This window comes from Cynoglossus semilaevis, chromosome 20 (assembly GCF_000523025.1).
Source record: "Cynoglossus semilaevis isolate Cse_v1.0 chromosome 20, Cse_v1.0, whole genome shotgun sequence".
Classification (NCBI taxonomy): domain Eukaryota; kingdom Metazoa; phylum Chordata; class Actinopteri; order Pleuronectiformes; family Cynoglossidae; genus Cynoglossus; species Cynoglossus semilaevis.
The window spans coordinates 11,204,789-11,223,781 of NC_024326.1; the positions used below are offsets into that span (position 1 = coordinate 11,204,789).

General features: G+C 41.5%; 4 protein-coding genes across 4 annotated transcripts; 2 read left to right on the forward strand and 2 right to left on the reverse strand.

The window, feature by feature from the left end:
- Positions 1-70: 70 nt before the first annotated feature.
- On the reverse strand, positions 71-5,134 carry bpnt2 (3'(2'), 5'-bisphosphate nucleotidase 2). The gene is made up of 8 exons (XM_008334671.3): positions 4,623-5,134; positions 4,435-4,507; positions 3,803-3,949; positions 3,529-3,688; positions 2,643-2,738; positions 2,353-2,514; positions 2,114-2,248; positions 71-1,849 (listed from the first exon to the last, which is right to left on the reverse strand). Exons 1-8 carry the CDS (start codon positions 4,739-4,741, stop codon positions 1,707-1,709), a joined length of 1,035 nt encoding a protein of 344 aa, XP_008332893.1. The 5' UTR covers positions 4,742-5,134; the 3' UTR covers positions 71-1,706.
- Positions 5,135-5,325: 191 nt separating this feature from the next.
- On the reverse strand, positions 5,326-10,762 carry dars2 (aspartyl-tRNA synthetase 2, mitochondrial). Its single transcript, XM_008334672.3, has 17 exons — positions 10,151-10,762; positions 9,763-9,862; positions 9,567-9,633; positions 9,300-9,401; positions 9,087-9,182; positions 8,862-8,985; positions 8,647-8,693; positions 8,258-8,364; positions 7,951-8,020; positions 7,641-7,820; positions 7,398-7,505; positions 7,200-7,262; positions 6,901-7,053; positions 6,374-6,592; positions 6,180-6,290; positions 6,029-6,104; positions 5,326-5,907 (listed from the first exon to the last, which is right to left on the reverse strand). Exons 1-17 carry the CDS (start codon positions 10,335-10,337, stop codon positions 5,714-5,716), a joined length of 2,004 nt encoding a protein of 667 aa, XP_008332894.1. The 5' UTR covers positions 10,338-10,762; the 3' UTR covers positions 5,326-5,713.
- A 121-nt stretch (positions 10,763-10,883) lies between these two features.
- cryz (crystallin, zeta (quinone reductase)) lies at positions 10,884-13,111 on the forward strand. The gene is made up of 8 exons (XM_008334673.3): positions 10,884-11,092; positions 11,389-11,541; positions 11,629-11,792; positions 11,940-11,991; positions 12,082-12,231; positions 12,324-12,425; positions 12,515-12,610; positions 12,798-13,111. Exons 1-8 carry the CDS (start codon positions 10,967-10,969, stop codon positions 12,957-12,959), a joined length of 1,005 nt encoding a protein of 334 aa, XP_008332895.1. The 5' UTR covers positions 10,884-10,966; the 3' UTR covers positions 12,960-13,111.
- A 102-nt stretch (positions 13,112-13,213) lies between these two features.
- Positions 13,214-16,583, forward strand: lrrc53 (leucine rich repeat containing 53). Its single transcript, XM_025052483.1, has 2 exons — positions 13,214-14,300; positions 14,474-16,583. The coding sequence occupies exons 1-2, from the start codon at positions 14,246-14,248 to the stop codon at positions 16,486-16,488; spliced, it is 2,070 nt and encodes a 689-aa protein (XP_024908251.1). The 5' UTR covers positions 13,214-14,245; the 3' UTR covers positions 16,489-16,583.
- The last annotated feature ends 2,410 nt before the right edge of the window (positions 16,584-18,993 follow it).

The following is an 18,993-nucleotide window of genomic DNA, read 5'->3' on the forward strand; positions in this document are numbered from 1 at the left end:
GTGTGGAAATTACATTATTTATTATTTATTTTAACATTAACAAAAAAAAAAGTATAAAACATAAAACTTCTTAAGGAAAATTAGTTTAATCCATCATAAATTCTAAACAAAATGAAAAGCCCAACTTTTTTCTGCAGTTCTGCAGACTGTACAGAAAGACCAAGAACAATCAAAGACACAAAAGGAGAAAATTAAATATCAAACATGAGCTGTAAAAAGTAGGAATGACCCTTTATACGATGTTACATTAACAACACCTAACTGCAGTACAGCAATTACCCAGATCATCAAAAACAGGTACAATGACAATTTGTCTGTGCGTGACCATTTTAACAACCTGTTGATGAAAACATTTATTTAAGAATCCTGGCGAATGCAGTGTGAAAATTATGAATTTGCTCTAAAATGTTTCTTAAAGAATATAAATTCCTAGTAAAATGTAAAATTTGCTTTAGAATAAGTTTAAGATAAGTGTAGTTGGTGCTGTGTAAATGACAAGTAAAAACATATAACATGCAACTACACTTGTACAGTGACAACATACATAGCTCCATCTCGAAATAAATGGGAGTGCCAGCTGTAGCTTGATGGAAACAGTGCACATACTGTAGGTCAAAACTGCTACATAAACAACCCCAAACCCTGTACAGTACTGTGGTACTGTTCTTAGGTCTAATCTGTGATTCATGTACAAGAAAAATCTTTGTTTTTAGCTTGCACTGTATTAAGGTCCAGAAAAAAAATCATGCACCAACAGTTTAAGAGGGAAAACATAGTGTAGGACCTGCTCTGAAAAACATCAACATTTACTTTGATAGGATGCAAAAAATGTCGCACTAAGATATGCAACAGATGCCAATGTTGAAAGTTGAGCAGGAGTGTTTTTTTCCTCAGGAAGAGCAGTGTGTTTTCTGAGATGCGCTCATCTGACCTGGCAGTGACTTAATGAAAGGAAGACATTTGTTATGTAAACTGGACTTCATATATTTCGTAGTGATAATGGTATCAGTTAGACCTTATTTACTTTCACATTCAGTATTGTGCTTCACATTATGAGCATTACTATAATAATTTTTATAATTATTATGTTCTGTGTCCACTGTGCAGTCTGCTCTAGTTATTTCAATATTTGTGTTGCAGAGCAAACAATCGGGATTATACTTTGACATCCAGTCCTGTTTTCATGTTTGAGTATGTACAGTACATTTAAGTGTGTTCAACAAAGGCAAATAATCCCACATTTTTGTTCCAGATCATATTTTCAGGGCCAAGTGTTTGCAGAAAGCTGTAGGACTTAAATATCATCACCTGCCTCATTTACCCATGTCAACTACACACTGTGTAGTTAACCCATTACTATTCATCAGAGTAAATTACACCTGTTCAAACCAAAGCTCAAATAAAACAAAGTACCAAGAAAGTATCAGACAAAAACTCCAACCAAGAACCCACATACTGATGAAATACACAGAGGCACACACAGAAGGAGGTTAGTATGAAGCCTTAGCCGTGTGTGTGTGTGTGTGTGTGTGGAGGGGGATTAGAGAACTGTGTAGAGTCATTTCCGTGTCCTGTTGCAGCTATGGCTTTTCCACAGTCCTGCTCAGTGTCCAGTTCCATGTTGATGAGGTCATGGAAAATGTTAGATCACTGATCTAAGATGAAAAGGAAATGCCTGACACTTGTCAAAGCTTGATCACATGACATTAGTGCTTCTCAGGGTCCCAGACCGGTAGTTTGGACACGATGGCCCTGTGGTCCAAACCCACGCTGGCCACCAGCCCTTCTTTGTTGAGTGCAGTTCCACTATAGTCAATGGCATCGCCCTTCAGGGTGGTCAATTGTCCTCCTACAATCATAAACATCACCATCACTTAGCAGTTCAATACCAAAATACATGCATTAGTATTTTAATCAAATGTAATGTAATTTTCTTTTTTAATGGGTTTGCTAGTGTTTATCAGGCATGTTGTTGCTCTTTTAGGGATGCTTCATACAGCACGTGCTTACTAGTTGGTTTTGTAAATATTAAAATATTTACTTTGCATAAATAAACACAATTAAATTGCAGAAGGAGAAGTCAAAAAGTAAACCCCTATTAGAAAAAACTTACCAAGTGCAGCAAGTAGTGCTGCACCAGCACAAATGTCCCACTTTTTAATGAAGGTGATGTGGACGTACACATCTGCCTGATCTACAGAGTTTACTTCATTGGAGGGCATGTTGAGGAGTGACAGAACCTTATAACCTGCAGAGAGAGAGAGAGAGAGAGCGAAAGAGAGGCATTGATCCTTTGAAATAAACCAAATTAACTTTCAGAGTTTAAGGGCTACGAAAGAATCATCGACTCACCTGCACCACCTGCTGGTGTGACAGTCGTGTTGGCACCGAAAGCATTTTGTATATAATTTTTCACTTCTCCAGAATGGGAACGTGACACAATCACATTGGGCTGGTGGATGTTATAGGACGATCTGGGATGGACATTTGACCCCATACCAACAATGGCCCAGGCTGGAGGGGGTTTAACAGGACAGATAAAGACAAGCGCTCGCTCACAGTCACTACTGTTTCAACACAAAATGCAAACATTTCTGTCTATGACTACATTACATGTTTATATAAGATGAAACTGTGCTTACCAGTGAAGCCAGTAAACGGCTGGTGGACAACTCCTATCACTGGTTTGCCATCCACAGCTACACACACCATGGTGGTCACGTACTTAATGAGGTTTTCTGTTTCGACAGAGGCAGAAACAATGTGTCACTGACATCTGAACATCCAACACCCAATGACCAGAAATCCTGATCACTGCTTATATTGAACAAAAACCCTCCAGTGCCTGCAGGGGGTGCTATTGTTAGCATGCTTCTGCAGTTTACCGTAAACCAAAAGTACAAATAAAAGTATGCAAATCTGTAAGTAAATTTAATTTATTTAAAATTGCATATTATTTGCAGGGTATCAAATATATGAGGTAAGACTAAAGCTGCAGGTGTCTAAGGTAGGACTGAGGTAATGAAGTGCACACATCGTATAATTGAGCGTACAAGCCAGTGTATGTGTAACTGAACTGACCAGTTAAACTACACTTAGAGATCTTTCTCTAAGTGTAAGGTGTGTTTCATATTAGGTTTGGAAAAACACCAAACAAGGTAATCAGGTTTGCAATGACAATGGAAGCAAGCAAAGAGTACTGGAAATAGTACTTCAGTTTACTTCTGTTTTCCAGGTATCCTAGGAAATAACAATTTACTGTGTTTAAATGCACATTAGGTTATTTTATATCTGTCTATTCTGGTGGTGTGTAGGGGAGGAGGTGATAGGAGAGGAAAGGACAGGAGAGGAGAGGAGAAAAATGGAGTGAAGAGGGGAGGAAAGACAGACACTTTGAACTTTATAGTTTTCTCTGCATGAGCTCCAACACTGATCCACAATTCAGTTCTACCTCATCTACCTCCAGGTTCCTACCTCCTCATCTACCTGCTGTAAAATACTGTCTTCTAAAATGAATGTAAATGTCACCTGTATATTCCTGGGTTGCATCGAGAGGGTCGATCCAGACTGTGACGCTATCAGCGGGAACCTCATGGCCAAGCTCTATATTGGCTCTGATGTCAAACGGAACATTATTGCTCCAGGTTATATCCTTATCTACCTCATTATCATGTTCCTCACTGTATACCTGAACACACACACACACATGAACACACATGATAAGGAGTATAAGCAATTAATATAATAATAAGCAGCAGTGATGTCATGTACAGGATCTCTTTCATCCAGTGGTTACGCCTACCGTCAGATCAGGGTAGGTGTTCTTCAGGAGGTTATACATCTTCCTGTGAGACAGCAGGTCGCCCATAGTTAGAAGCTCATTGGCTCCTTCCTTTGTTTTGCCCTTTGACTGCTCCTTCAGACTGTCTTCTTCACGTATCCTCTTCACCTAAGAGGCAAACATTTACTGACGTCAGCCAGAGTTTAACTATAAACAGTTTAGTGAGAAACCACTACAGACTGTAACATGGAGTTGCTACCATCTCTCCTACAATAATGAGAAGTAACTAAAGAATAATATTATGGTACTTTTCCTTTGACTTGTAAAACAAATAAATATTTTATTTATGAGTAGAAAATTAAGGATGTGCTTTTGCCATTCACTAAGAGCCTGGTGAACATAGTCTTTTTGGTCTGTTCCATACAATAAGACAGCTCCACCCACTTCTTATTGAATCCATGATGTTTATTATAAAATGCATAGAAAATGGAGGATGTCTGAATGCTAAACAAATACTACATATACAGTATTTGTTGACATAATAACAGACATAACACACAAATTGCATGAAATTAATTTAAGACTCCTTAGTGACCCAACAAAGACACCATTACAATAGGGTAGTTAGTTGTTCAGGATGATCATGGTTTTACCTCTCTGCCACCAAGTACAGCTGCCTCCACTGAGACAGCTGCCAGGTTTCTCAGGTCCACTTTTTTGGTCTGCCTGCAGACAGGAAGGGACATAGAAAAGAAATGTGGCGCCAAACCTTTCTGTTAACTTGTATTTTAGCCTTTTATAATGTGTTTTTAATATAAAAACAAACAATAATGAGTCAAACCCAAAAGCAGCCAGACGACTGGAGATGACACCGGAATACAGGTGGTAAATGACGCCGACAGCGATGAGACAAAACAACGTCAAACCGAGCGGTGACACTCGGATACCCATCGGAGACATGGCTGCTGCAGGAGCCCCACAAGTTTAGGTTCGAACCCAGAATGTTCTTAACGCGATGAGGCGACTTGTGTCCGGCTGACGTGGCTGTCACAGGCCACCGAGGTAGCCAAACGTTGTTGGTTTGTACAAAGATTTTAGCTGGGAAGTAAACCGACACGTACTGGGAACCCGTCAAACAGGTCAATCGAGCGCAGCCCCCTTCCTTCTCTCCTATACTCACTGACTCACTCACACAGTCGGTTAACGCCGAGGGTTTTTTAGGAACATTCCGTTTTATCTTGAGTGTATACGTATAGTAGAGAGAGTCGAATCCCACTTAAGAACAAGCCTTCTTCTGTTCACTCATCTTTAGTCTGCGCCGTGTACGTTCTACATCCGAGGTCACAATAGTCTCCAGCTTCACTTCCGGGTCAAACGTCAATCCGGGTGTTTGTGTTTTTCATATTTTACTTCGTATAATTATATTATGAATTATTATTATTATTATAGTCGTTAAGTGTGTTTATTTTCTGAATACGTCCACGTTTATTTCTTTTAATATTTCAGAATTTAATATTTGATAGCATGCACCGTCACAAAGATCGTCACATTTAAAGTTTTTATTTATATGAAAACCAATACAAAAAGCCATATTCACATATATTATAAAGTCATCATGTACTATACAAATGCATTTAGATTACAACTCTTTTCACAAGCCTATTATAAAGACAAGTTAATGCAAACACAACAGTAATTTCAGTCAAGACATTGATTAACATCTTTAATGTGATAGTACACATTATTTTAATTATGTTGTAATATTACTGATATTTCTGTTGAATATACTCATTTTAGACAAACCACTGGTCTGATGTGTTTCTCCGGCTGCGTTTTTGCTCCTGTGGTTTAGCTGCAATCTGTGAAGTCAGTGCATTTATTCTTTCTTTCTTGGTAGGCGGAGATCTGCCCTTCCTGTGACATCCAGTGTTTTTATTTACTCTCCTCAGTCCCTCCCTCCCGCTCCACTGGCCATGTGATAGAAATGTGGTAAGTCTTCAGCTCTTTCTCAGAGACCAAGTCAGGGGCTCCACTCATAAGGTCATGACCTCGGTAAGACTTTGGGAAAGCAATGACATCACGGATGCTGGGTGACCCAACCATGATGGAAACTAGTCGGTCCAAGCCTGGGAAATAAGGACAAATGACATTTTTTGACTTTTTCTTTTGAAATGTCATGTCACAAGTACTTTAAATGTCTATGCTAGTGACAGTGAGACAAAGTTATATGTTATGTTTTCACCTTACCAAGAGCAATGCCTCCATGTGGTGGCGCTCCAGAGTCAAGTGCTTCCAGTAGGTGAGAGAGGAGACTGGGATCCTCCTGCAGCAGACACACAGCAAATTACAGCAAACACTGGAAGAAAACCAAGCCCTCGATCCATGGACAGTCACTGACCTTCAGGATATTCTTCAGGACGTACAGCTGCTGTGACGACTGGTGGATACGGATAGAACCCCCACCAATCTCACAGCCATTCAGCACCAGGTCGTAGTGCTGGCCGTGTACCTGGGAATATCAAAATAAGGTTTTTGCTGATTTTCACATACACAAAGGCACTGACAGTATATTTAACAGCTCCACTTGTTAACCTTGTGTGGCTCCGTGTAGAGGAGCTGTGCATGCTCAGGCAGTGGAGCAGTGAATGGATGGTGAGCTGATTCCAGCTGCTCCGGCTCACCCTCTTTGGGCAAGAAGAGAGGGAAGTCTACAACCCACAAGAAATGAAATGCAGAAAGGTCTCGAGGTGAGGCGCCACGAGATTCTAGAAGCTCTGCACACCTCAAGCGGAGATTGCCCAGTAGTGGGCGCTGTGAGCAACAGAGAAGAATAGGATTTTAAAAAAGTGACAGAGTAACTCTTCAGTAAATAAAATGCTTCCCATAGTCCATGATCAGATGTAGTTATAGTGGAGGGTGGTTTAAAAGTTGGACATGTTTTCAATGTGTTAAAATCTGTTGATTTCTCCTTGTTTAGTTGATAAGGAGAAGCAGACCAATTAATGTTTAGTTAATTGGTCTGCTTGTCTGTGGTGTGCAGCCCACTGCTTCTGCACCAATTTAAGTCAATATAAAGTCAGATGATTCAATCTTTCCAACAGTGTCTATAATCCTTTTACCACAGTACTGAGTGGAGCAGCAGCCATTAGTAGCAGGTCTCCGGGTTTGGCTGCGACTCTTTTTAGCAGCTCTTCTGTTTCAGTGAGAGACAGATGATTTTTAAGAGGAGACTTCAACGTCCCATCTCCTCTGACCAGGACTAGACTGAGATCCTTCAGAAAACACACACACAGAAAACATATGGAGAGTTACTTATCTTGTTCTAATAAGCCTTGTGTAAGAAAATAATATCAATGGTGTTTTTTAAACTTCAATTATATTATAAAAAGACAAAACCAATTGGAAAAGATAAATATACCTGACCAAACTGAGTCTTGGCCATTTGTTTCAGTCCTTCCATGTCTTTCCCTGAGAAAAATTCCTGTGTCAACAGACAGATGATAGAAATCAAATAAGCAGACCTGTTTTTCTAGTATTATAATGTTCCTTCTTTACTTCACAAGTTTCTTACACATACAAACATTTACATTTTGGTTACAGTAAACAGTTTTCTTACCGCTCCTTCAGGGACACAAATGGCCTGAACGCAGCCTTGTGGACAACTGAGGGCTGATCTCAGAAACTCAACTTTAGTGGATGAGAAAACCTCTCTGAGGTCAATTAACTGGAAAGAGAAAAAAAGATAAGATTCAAATAACGGGACGCACACACTCACCTGAACATAAATTACAGCCATAATATTCCCTCCTACAAATGGCTATGATTCAGTCGGACAAGTAGAAGAAGAACAGTCACTCACTTTCATATCAAACCTAGTATCAGGTTTGTCGACACCATAGTCCCTCATGGCTTCTTCATACGTCATGGTCTGAAAGGGAATCTCAAGTGGACCTTTCTCTGTGGGCCAGGAGTGTTTTAACATTCCCTCCACCAGGGACATGATACCTGCCTGGTCCACAAAAGACATCTCAATGTCCACCTAGGAGACATGATGATAAAATTACTCACTCAATGTATGATAAACAAGGCTTTAGACCAGAAGTAGTTGGATAAAACTGGAGAAATAAAGTAGTATGTGAAGACGTATTAGTACAGTCTAAGTGTTTCACCTGTGTGAATTCAGGCTGTCGGTCTGGTTTGGAGCCTTCATCTCTATAGCATCGAGCCATCTGGAAATACCTGGTACAGTCACAATAAAAGATCATGATGACATTAATACAGCACTAGTGAGAAATCTGTCATCAGGCTGAGAACATTTAATAAATAGACTGCGTTGATTGAAATAATGTTTTTGAACTTCGTGGGAAGAACAGAGTTTAAAAAAGAAAAGGTTCTTATGTTCTGGTAATAGATAGATAACACTAGATAATAATGCACATATTAAGAACATTTCCTTAGGTTTAACACTGTTCCCACCTGTCTATACCAGCGACCATCAGCAGCTGTTTGAACTGCTGCGGACTCTGGGGCAGAGAAAAGAACCGGCCCGGCTCTCTGGAAGGAACCAAAAACTCTTTAGCTCCCTGGAACACAGGGAAGCAATTTCCATTACCCATACGTCAGGCTTTGATTGTAAAACAACAAGTTTATTTAAATTACATGAAACCTTCATTTGAAGATGCAGTTTTTCCTAATTTCATGTAGAACACAATCTGGAATTATAAATTATGTGTCACCTTTGTCTTCTTTAAATAAAAATCATATTTAATGCTGTTTCCGTGTTTTTAAGATTTTGTATTATTCCTGAAGATGATAAATTAGTAACTAACCCTTTAAGTATATGAAACACAGATCAGTTTTCTTACCCCGGGTGTTCTTTTAAACAAGGTGGGAGTTTCCACATCAACAAAACCTACATATGAGGAAAACATACAATGAGTCCAGATCATATTCAGTATAGTCAGAGGTGAGGATTACTGCTCCGTGGTTCTAGAACTATTTTCTCCTTTTGATGCAGTTGCTGATCTACACCTCTTCGTGTGTGAGTGTTGCTGTAACAGAATCAAAGTCTGTTTCATACCATGTATGTTGGTTAGGTACTCCCTCATCTTCATCACCAGCTGAGATCTTAGTCTGAGGTTTCCCTGCATCTGAGAGGACCTCAGGTCCAGGTAGCGATACTGCATCCGCAAAGTTTCCGACTTCTGCTCGGTGAAGTACACAAACAATAACACTTAGTATTAAATAAATAAATAAATGCAACATCACTAAAATGAAAACACACATCATCCAACACAACACCTACTTTGACAAAGTCTTTCATTTCAAAAGGTAACTTGCGGCACACATTTAAAACCTCCACGTTCTCAGCCAGGACCTCTATTTCTCCTGTCGGCATCATCTGTGGGCATGGACAGGCTCAGTGAGACAAATTCATATACACGCTAATGCTATTAATCAAGTGACTAGGATACAAATTTTACAGCAACCTGGAATTGCTATGTGGACATGTTGTTACCTTGTTGTTTTGTCCTGGTGGACGTCTTCTGACTGTCCCTGTGACTTTGATGACAGACTCAGTTGTGAGATTACACTGCACTGCTTTCAAATGGTTGGCAGTCTAAAAAAAACCAAATCTTAATTATATAGCATTCATTTTTAATGTTTAACATTAATATCCCTCTCTTTTCTGTATTGGAAAAAGTGTCAACACTGTCAATATAAATAATATATAATAGTTAAAACTATAATGTGATTGTGTAGTAATAAACGTTCTCATTTTCACCTCTTCTTGTGGGATTACAATTTGTGTCAGGCCACTGTAATCTCTCATGATGACAAACAGGTCATGTCTGTTAAACGCAGAAAAAAAAAGTTAAAATATAACAATGAATAAAGATGAACATTTTGGGTATGCATTTAACATTACTGTCACGTGATTTCATCATTTAGAAAGGATGTGTGGGCCCTTGAAGTTGTACCTGAGGTACTGAACCCAGCCACACAGTGTCACTGTATCTCCCACATGATCTGCTCTCAGCTCTCCACACGTGTGACTCCTGAATGACCAGCTACTGGGACCTGGGACAAAGATGCACAGAATATGAATAAAGTATATGGCAATCCTATAGTCCTGTTGTATATACAATAAAGGACAAATACATAAATACTTTTAATGTGCTTTAATAGAGGCCATGAAATGAGTAACATTTTCATTTTCTGAATATTCTAACTTAATCAAAGAATCTTGCATTATTTTAGTCAAAACCTAGTATTTTGCTGAGCAACTGGGAATGGATTCTCTTGCAACAAGTTTCAATAATATAGTTTCTGGCTTTTTGTTTTCTGATATTGCAATTTGTGTCTTACCGACTGAGGCTGTGTCAGGCTTGCACAGTGAGAATGAGCAGCTCAGTTGTCTCACTGCAGCTCCTCCGTGGCTCCACTGACCGCAGCGGTGTATGGAGTTGTGGTAGCGGCCACTGACAGCTCCGATCCTGCTGAGCAACAGCGGACCCAACAACCTCTGCAAAGCCAGCCGGCTCTGTGAAGCCATGCTCACAACAGCGGGAAACACAGAGAGCGAGCTTTTAAAGCTGACGCCCACATCAATATACGGTCACAAGCAGAAAACGGTCGGGTAGATTTTCACGTTTCAACGACACAACAATTAAATACACATGTCACCACACAAGTTGACTTTACTGCTACTTCTGTGATCATATTTCCGCAATGTCTGCGTCATAAACCGGCGCCTACACATTATAGATTATGTGGACGGGCTCTTCCCCGTACCACTAGTCAAAGCTACAACGCATATCTTACAAATTAGCTCACTGCTAATAACAGTTACCCGTTTCTTTTTCGGTGGGTTGCGAGAACATAATACCAACATATTACCGCCCTCAAGTGGTAAAATATGTCACGTTGATTGGTTTGTGGAAAAAAATATATACAAATACCATACAGATTGTAAAATATTTTTGTTCTTTACTGCTGCCATGTTCATGTCACTCTCGTTTCTGCCTCTATAATGTGACACTTAAACAATTTTAAGCATGTAATTTGAACGTTGTGTAAGTACATACCTCCAGCCAGTCAGTGGCGCTGTTACACATCAGCGGACAGAGTCGAGGGCATAAGCAACTTTGTTGTGGAAGTTATTATTTCTGCTTTTGGGATAAAATGACAAAGATGGCGAGCGGCAGCAGCCGGTTGGTGATGAGGGCCATCAGAGTGAGTGAGTTTGGAGCTCCGTCCGTCCTAAAACTGTGCTCTGATGTCCCCGTGCCCCAGCCTGGACACAGACAGGTGAGGAGTGGCTGCTGTAGAACCGGTGGACCGTACTGGACAGGACAGGTGGTCGTTAACAGAATAGTTTTAAAATAAATGCAATAATAAATTATATAAGGTTTGCCCTTCGATATGTGTATCTAACGTTAGTATATGATTGTTAAAAACCTGAATTAAAACAGTAAGTTTAAGTAAAAGTGGTAAATAAGTGCACATTCGTGACACCTGATTATTAGTAATTATTTATCATTTCTTTTCTCTTTGTCAGTAATAAATGCTGAATTTGTCTCTTTCTCAATTCATTTCTGTTGTAGGTGTTGATTCGTGTCCATGCCTGTGGTGTGAACCCTGTGGAAACCTACATCCGTGCTGGGGTGTACAGCCGTAAGCCCACCCTGCCATATACACCAGGCACAGATGTAGCTGGAGTGGTGGAGAATGTTGGAGAAGGAGTGGTTTCAGTCAAGGTCTGAGAACACTAACACTCGTGGATACAGTAAACAACTTTTTTTACAATGAAATGTGCAGAGAAACTGTGTTTTCCCCCCTCTCAGGCAGGAGATCGTGTCTTCACCACAGCCACCGAATCGGGAGCTTATGCAGAGTTCACTGTGGCAGCAGACGAGTCTGTTCACAAACTGCCTGATGCCTTAGATTTCACACAGGGAGCAGCCGTAGGCATCCCTTACTTCACTGCCCACAGAGCTCTGATTCAGAAGTAAGACCTTTTTGAGGGGCAGTGACCTCATGTTTTTGTTTTAATTATATCATTTTTGTACTTACTTATTTATTAACTTACAGCTAAGCAGTTATAAAGACTTAGTATTAAAGGAAGCCTCTTGCTCTGCTGTGGACTGTGTTGCAGAGGCCGCTCCAAGGCTGGAGAGACTGTTCTCATCCATGGAGCAAGTGGAGGGGTGAAATTTGATTTATTTTCTTTTTAAAGTTTAAACATATCTTCAAAGATTCATCCATCCTAATTGTGCCCATGGTTGCATGTTTCGTAGGTGGGCGTTGCTGCATGCCAGTTGTCCCGTGCCCTCGGTCTGAAGGTGTTGGGAACAGCAGGGACGGCAGAAGGAATGAAGCTGGTCTTGAACAATGGGGCCCACGTGGTATTCAATCACAGAGAAGAGGGATACACCGAGAAAATCCTGGTACAGCAGACACTCCTCTATGATCATATCATCACGTCATATTTAGGGGCGTCCATCCATGTGGAGTTGATGACTGCATGTGTTTGTTCCAGGAGGCCACAGGGGGCAGAGGTGTTGATGTGGTAGTGGAGATGCTGTCAAACATCAATCTGAGCAAAGACCTCCAGATGCTGGCATATGGAGGACGTGTGATGGTCAGTAGCTCTGTAAAGTCTCTTTGAAACTGTATAGAATGCTTCATTTCTGCACAGATCCTGGTTTGTCAATTCTGTTCATTTTCCAGGTTGTTGGCTGCAGGGGCACTGTGGAGATCAACCCCAGAGACACCATGGCGAAAGAGAGCAGCATCACAGGAGTGGCTCTTTTCCATGCGACAATGGTACAAAACCAGAGTTTAAGTTTGTGAGAAAAAAAACATTTATCTCTTAAATGTTACAGTTTTTAAAAAATGCTTAAGAATTATATCTGAAATGAAATTTTCATATGAGCAGTCAAAAGACCTTTTTGTCAAAAAACCAATAAAACCTTTCGATGCAGCTGTAAGATTACTGATTCACTTCCTGCAGGAGGAGAAGAAGGAGAGTGCAGCGTTTATCTACGCAGGAATGGAAGCTGGCTGGCTGCGTCCAGTCGTTGGTCAACAATACCCACTTGACAAAGCCTCTCAGGCTCACCATGATATCATCGAGTCTCCTGGAGCAGCGGGAAAAATGGTCCTCCTGCCATAAGAAGAGAAGAATTCCTGAAAACAAAAGAACTGGCTCAATAATTGCTGGCTGTATTTGTGTGACCCACACTTACAATAAATAACACTGTAATCATTGTTTTATTAATTATTTATTGATTTGGCTTTTTAAATAATAAAATCCATTTGTCGTTAGTAGCGTGAGTCAGAGACTTGTGTGTCGACAGTTGGTCAGACGTGACGTGGGTAACTATCAGGTGACGGACAGCTGAACTGCGCAGCCTCCAGACGCGGTCAGGTAACCTAAGCCAGAGACACATATTCACGGCATCTGCTCCACTACTGTAGCAACCACCCAAGGATGTGGGAGTCAAACGTCCAACGACCGCAGCAGAAAACCTCACAGCAACTAAACCACGCAGTTAAATGTATCAGAAGAGGGAGCAGGAGAAAGGAAGGTAAAACATCTGTGTGTGTATTAAACATGACCTGTGTGTGTGTGTGTACGTTGACTGAAAGGAAACTAGCTTCTAGGGTCTGTGTCTGTGTGTCCCTGTGGTGGAGCGGTGACCTGTCCAGGGTGTAAGCTCACCTTAACCCAACGTCAGCTGGGATTGGCTGCAGCTCTGGTTGTCAGTTAACTCTGTAAGATCTGTAACAGCAGAACACCGTGGAGTAACGCATGTGTGGAAAATAGCAGTGTGGGAATCGTTAGGAAAACAGGGATTAGACATAACAGGGTTTATGTGGCTGTCACTACTGGATTCCTCTGAGAGGAAACTATACACACACACACACTAATCAGCAATAATAAATACTTAATTACTGTCTTCTCCTACTGTAACACCGGGTGAGGCAGAATGATGCTCTGTGAATCAGTACTCTACATCAAGGATCTAGAATAATAGATCAGCACCCTGATCTTTTTTCTCTTTCGTAAACGGATTTTTGAAGGATTTATTTCATGCAGTTTTTAAAAAAAATATTATTGTAACTTTTGCAGCCACTGCCGTCACTCACGTCCCTCACGTTCCATCAGGCAGCTGCTCCTTCTGTGTTTTGTTTCTTGGATACCGACAAACGTCACAGTCTGTATCCCACCGTCTGTGTCTAGGTTTTGTTTTGTACGTTCACAACAAAATCACACTTGGAGTCAAAGCAAAAACACACTCTGCTGTGACACAGATTCACCTGATACCTCTGACTCCTGCTCACGCCAACGTAACCGGCAACCTGGGCGTAACCACGATGCTGGTGCTGAGTGAGGTCAGCAGCGTCCCCGACCAGACAGACGTCAGACTACAGACACCGACGGTGTGAAGCAGTGTGATGCCACAGTCGTACACCCGGGATCTGGCCATCACTGGGGTTATCTGCTTTTGTGGTGAGTGAAAACATTTCATTAGTATTTGAATTTAATGTTGTTGTTTTTTCAGAGGGACCTTGTGATGTTATGTTTGTTATGTTATGAAGAAGTGACAGTAATGGTTTGTTAAAAATAAAAGTTGGAGGACCTTTAAATACCAACTGTCACTACTGTCTTTTTCTGTGCTTCAGGTGGAATTGCTTTGACTCTCCTGGCCGTCCTGATTTATAACCGCGTGTCTCGCAGAAAGCAGCAGAAAAAAAGCAGAGCGCAGAAGGAAAAAGAGGAAGGCCCCACCACTGTGATAGGCAACCATGTCGGCCACCCAGATATCAACGAGAAGAGGAGGAATTTCCGGAGAAATCCGACATTTGATGGTGAAGGTGTGATGATGGACCGCGGTGACCATTCAAGGTCCCACATGGTGGAGGACGATGGCCATTTTAAGTGTCCAGACTGTCACGCCAGGGGACAATGGTCCAATCATGTGAGAGGGAACAGGAGGACGGAGGACGAGGTGGAACTGGAGAATGGGAGAATTCACAGGCCTCCTCCTCCTCCTCACGGTAACTCCTCTCTTTATCCCAGGAGAGACAGACCAGAGAGCACACAGGCACACAGAACAGACAGAAACACCTACTACAGGAGTAAATCTGAGGGCAGAGGTCATGGACATGAGACGTCACACAACGAGAGTCTCCAAAGAACAAACAAAGCGCCGGAACATTCCATGAGACCTGGCATGAGAGAGCCCGCTGTGATGGATGGGTTTCCTCAGCATCACAGAGTCACTGACAGGGATCGCAACGATTTCCACAAACGCCTGGATCAAATGAAGAGCCAAGACTTGAGAAGAGAGTCGCGAAATGTGACCTTTGATCTGGAGTCCTTCAACCTCGAACAAGAACACACCGGAGAGGAGCGCCGGAGGGAGAAGAAGGTGAAGAGCAGAGACAGAGAAAAGGAAAGAAAGAAGAAACAACTGAGAGTTAAACTGAACTTAAGCCCTCTGAGGAAAAACAAAGTCCAGCCAAAGAAGAAAAACGATCAGGGCAAGAGTTCCAAGAAGAGTAAAGAGAAAAAACAGGAGGGGAAAGAAAAAGACAAGGAGTCCAGGAAGAACGGTGAGCAAGAAGGACAAGGAGATGCTGCAGGTTCTCAGGCGGAGAACGTGGATCCAGGCTCCTCACAACCTGCTCAGCTCACCCATAATCCTAATGCTGCAAGTCTAGTATTTACCAACGGGCAGGGCCAAAGTATTCTCAGTGGTAGAATGCAGTACCAGCAGGCTGGAATGGTTCTGAGAACTGCAAATCAACCTGGGACAAAGTTTTCTTTGCTGGGTTCTGCTGACCCTCGTCTGACCGGCTACAGCCTTCCTCTTCCAGGCAGTAATGCTCTCCTGAACACCGTGGCTCCAGCGGCTCCTGCTCTGATCCCTGGAGCCTCATCTGTGGCCCTGGGAACAGCCATCAATGCACCAAAGGTGGCTTTGAATACTGGTCACAGCGGTCTCAGCAGACCACCCGGGGTTGGTCTACCACCCCCTGCTGCTGCTGCACAGTCTGACTCTCTGCAAGCGAGAGGTTTACAGACTCAAGGTGGCGCACTTCCAATGAACCCTGCTGCTAACACAGTCAACAACCCTGCACCCACCAACCCATCCCTACCTCAACCTCACAGCCAGACGGCATCAGAGAGCGCTCCTCTGGCAGCCCATCACTCAGGACCTCAGGCTGTGGAGGGACCTTCTCAAAGACCTGCTGAAGTCCAGCTCCCTAAAACCAAAGAGAACCTCCCTCAGCAGACACAGGCAGCACCGACTACAGAGAGTTCACCTGGTGTTCCACCTCAGACCATTGGTTCAGAGCCCAGAGTGGACGTTACGTCAGCAGGTACAAGCAAGTCAGAGACTGGGAACAAACCAGCAGTCAATGAGAATGTGCTTCAAACCGAGGGAGCGGCGGCGGCGGCGGCGGCGTCTGCAAACGGCGTGGAGGCAGGAAGTGTGTCTGTACCTGTTGCGTCCGTGCAGACTGAACCGTCAGCAGGTGGTGCTAATGAAGCCACTGCAGCTCCTCCACTGCTGCAGCAGGAGTTCATTTCAGAGGAAGGAGGATCCTCCCCCAGGAGGAAGCTGAGGCTGGTGCTCCCGGAGAAGATTTCCACCCGACCGCCCACAGCACTGGAGAAAAAGATTCGTTAGCATCTCTTCCTATTGTCCACGTAGTTGTTAGCAGATAATACTCAAAGACTTTTATATAATCTTTTACTTAAAGAAATACCGTTTTATACATATATTTGTACTGTTTCAGAAGCGTTTTGTACAAGAACCATCATCTGTGAATGAAATTGTTGTGAATGAGATTTTTTTAAAGACATTAAAAATAAATACTAAGCAGAAAAAAATCTTTGGGTTTAATAATAAACCTTTAGAAAATGTGTACATTTAATATTAATAATTACAACTTATTGTCAAATTTTTTTTTTTAATTCTCCCACATCTAATTTCTATTTCACTGAAATTTAAAATGTAAACTTACAGAAATGGATAGTTACAGAAATTTACTACGTGCTTGTTTTTCATCATTAAATTTGCCAAAACCATTGTATTTCACATCACTGGTCCACACATCACTGGTCCACACATCACTGGTCCACACATCACTGGTCCACACAGTAAGGTCTTATTTACACATGATGTTGCTCCTGTTGTACTTTGACCTGTGGTCCTCTTTTACAGCCGTCTCCTCTCTGGGACTCTGGTGAATCATCTCTGTGTCACTGCTTGGTCAGATTTGGCTCCAACACAGCGTCTTCTCACTGTGTTGGATTTCACTGGTCATTCTGACGACCGCTGAATGCTACCCAGCACCGAGGGTTAGATTTACAGCTCGGTCTGTTATGACTCAACTATTGGGATTTTTTTTTTTTTTTAACAAGGCAACAGATAAACACACACCAGCAAAATGCCAAAAGAACAGTGTGACTTTATCAAGGATGTGGTGCTGGGTTGAGTCATAAAAGGCACAAATAATGCACGCCTACTTATACAGTTGCAGTGAAAACAGCAGCAGACTGTCAGACTGTCAGAGTTGTAAAAGACCACCTCTGTAGAGACAGACTGACTGTCACTGTAGTCGTGCTCTGACTGACTGTAGGAAATCCATTTCCATGGGTTTTAGTACAGTTTATTTAGCCTAGACATATGTTATTCAATTAAGAGAACGAGCCTAAAATATGTCTGTAATAGCAGCTCCCCAGGATGAATGAATCACAATGACAATTTACATAGCAAAAGGCCATTTGTGTAGGTATTATTATTTCCGTTAGGGGGCAGTGTTTACCCTATGACCAAACAAAATGACTGTCGGTATAATTCAAGCACAGAGACACATGAACTACCACCAACTCTGGATATGGATATATAATTACATGATAATATACATATATAACTGCTGGTTATATTTGTGTGCAGCTACGGGTCCATGTGAGGACAAATGAAGTCCCTTTAACATTCACTTCATGGTTTATACAAAGCTATACATTTTACTGCCGTATTTTTACATTTACTACATTACAATAGAGTCAACACAATAATATTTTACGTAATACAATAAAAATAAAGTAATTTCACCAAACTTTAAAAAAAAAACTCAGCTCTGCTGCAGAATGTGGAATGATGGTTAGATGGTGTAGATAAAACACTAGAGACGACAGGCTTTGGGGGTAATGGCTGCAGGTTGGTGCAGCATTGACTTTATTCTCAAACACTTTATTGGAATCTAAAAATAATAATAATTATTATTAATAATAATTAAAAAAAACAAGGGTTGTTGTTGCCCAGAGTCCTTTCAACTGCAAAAAGAGCGGAAAAGGATAAGAAAACACAATAGTACAAAGGGATACAGAGAGAGAGTTTGGTCTCCCACCAATCATTTCAACACTAGAACAAACTGGGATTGATTAAAAAACAAAATAATAAAAAAAACAAAACAATAAGAAGCCAGCCGTAGGTACAGATTCTTAAATAGCCTGGGAGCCGAGGAGCAGAGATGGAAGAGACCATGCAACCAAATCAACCTCTTTCTCTCTCATTAACACTTCACACAATCACACATGCAGTTTGGATTCAAATCAATAATATTAACAGCAGACAGAAGCCAGAAGGAGGAACTGTCATTATACAGAGAGCTGCTCCTTTTCTTTACACAAAGAAATCTTTGACATTTCATTATTTCAGACTAAATTACACTGGTTTCCTATGACTGAGGCTCAGTGCCAGCGACAGAACAATGAAGAGAGTTTTTTTTTTCCTTTTTCTTTTAAAAGTACACAATTTACAATTTAGTCCCAGCCCCGCTTCTTCACAACCACTTGACATTGTTTAACGATATTTGTGTTTGTTTGTTTGTGTATTGGACATCGGCCCATACTGCATCAAACCAAAGGTTTATTATCAAGTCATTAAACAGCATGTGGGAGTTGTTAACCCTTTGTTTGTGTGATCCTCTGGCTTTGGTCAAAAAACAATGTTAAGATAATGTAGAAATATATAATAAAAAAAGCAAACTAAAGTTATGTTACAGCAAATTACACCTGCTCTGCAGAGCCTGGTGTAACGGGTGGTGTTTATCATTTTTACAAATATGAAGCTCATTTGGTTCACAGCCGCCTGTTCCTGCTGGTGTGTAAAAATCTAAAAACTGCA

Excerpts from the sequence above, each read along its gene's own strand:
- bpnt2 (XM_008334671.3), bottom strand. The coding sequence starts at position 4,741 with ATGTCTCCGATGGGTATCCGAGTGTCACCGCTCGGTTTGACGTTGTTT. Across the intron at positions 4,508-4,622 it reads AGTCGTCTGGCTGCTTTTGG|GCAGACCAAAAAAGTGGACC; the intron begins GTTTGACTCATT and ends TCCTGTCTGCAG. Across the intron at positions 1,850-2,113 it reads AGCACTACTTGCTGCACTTG|GAGGACAATTGACCACCCTG; the intron begins GTAAGTTTTTTC and ends TTATGATTGTAG.
- dars2 (XM_008334672.3), bottom strand. The coding sequence starts at position 10,337 with ATGGCTTCACAGAGCCGGCTGGCTTTGCAGAGGTTGTTGGGTCCGCTG. Across the intron at positions 9,402-9,566 it reads TTGTAATCCCACAAGAAGAG|ACTGCCAACCATTTGAAAGC; the intron begins GTGAAAATGAGA and ends GGTTTTTTTTAG. Across the intron at positions 7,263-7,397 it reads TTTGTGTCCCTGAAGGAGCG|GAATTTTTCTCAGGGAAAGA; the intron begins GTAAGAAAACTG and ends CTGTTGACACAG.
- cryz (XM_008334673.3), top strand. The coding sequence starts at position 10,967 with ATGACAAAGATGGCGAGCGGCAGCAGCCGGTTGGTGATGAGGGCCATC. Across the intron at positions 11,542-11,628 it reads AAGGAGTGGTTTCAGTCAAG|GCAGGAGATCGTGTCTTCAC; the intron begins GTCTGAGAACAC and ends CCCCCCTCTCAG. Across the intron at positions 11,992-12,081 it reads TCCATGGAGCAAGTGGAGGG|GTGGGCGTTGCTGCATGCCA; the intron begins GTGAAATTTGAT and ends CATGTTTCGTAG.
- lrrc53 (XM_025052483.1), top strand. The coding sequence starts at position 14,246 with ATGCCACAGTCGTACACCCGGGATCTGGCCATCACTGGGGTTATCTGC. Across the intron at positions 14,301-14,473 it reads TGGGGTTATCTGCTTTTGTG|GTGGAATTGCTTTGACTCTC; the intron begins GTGAGTGAAAAC and ends TCTGTGCTTCAG.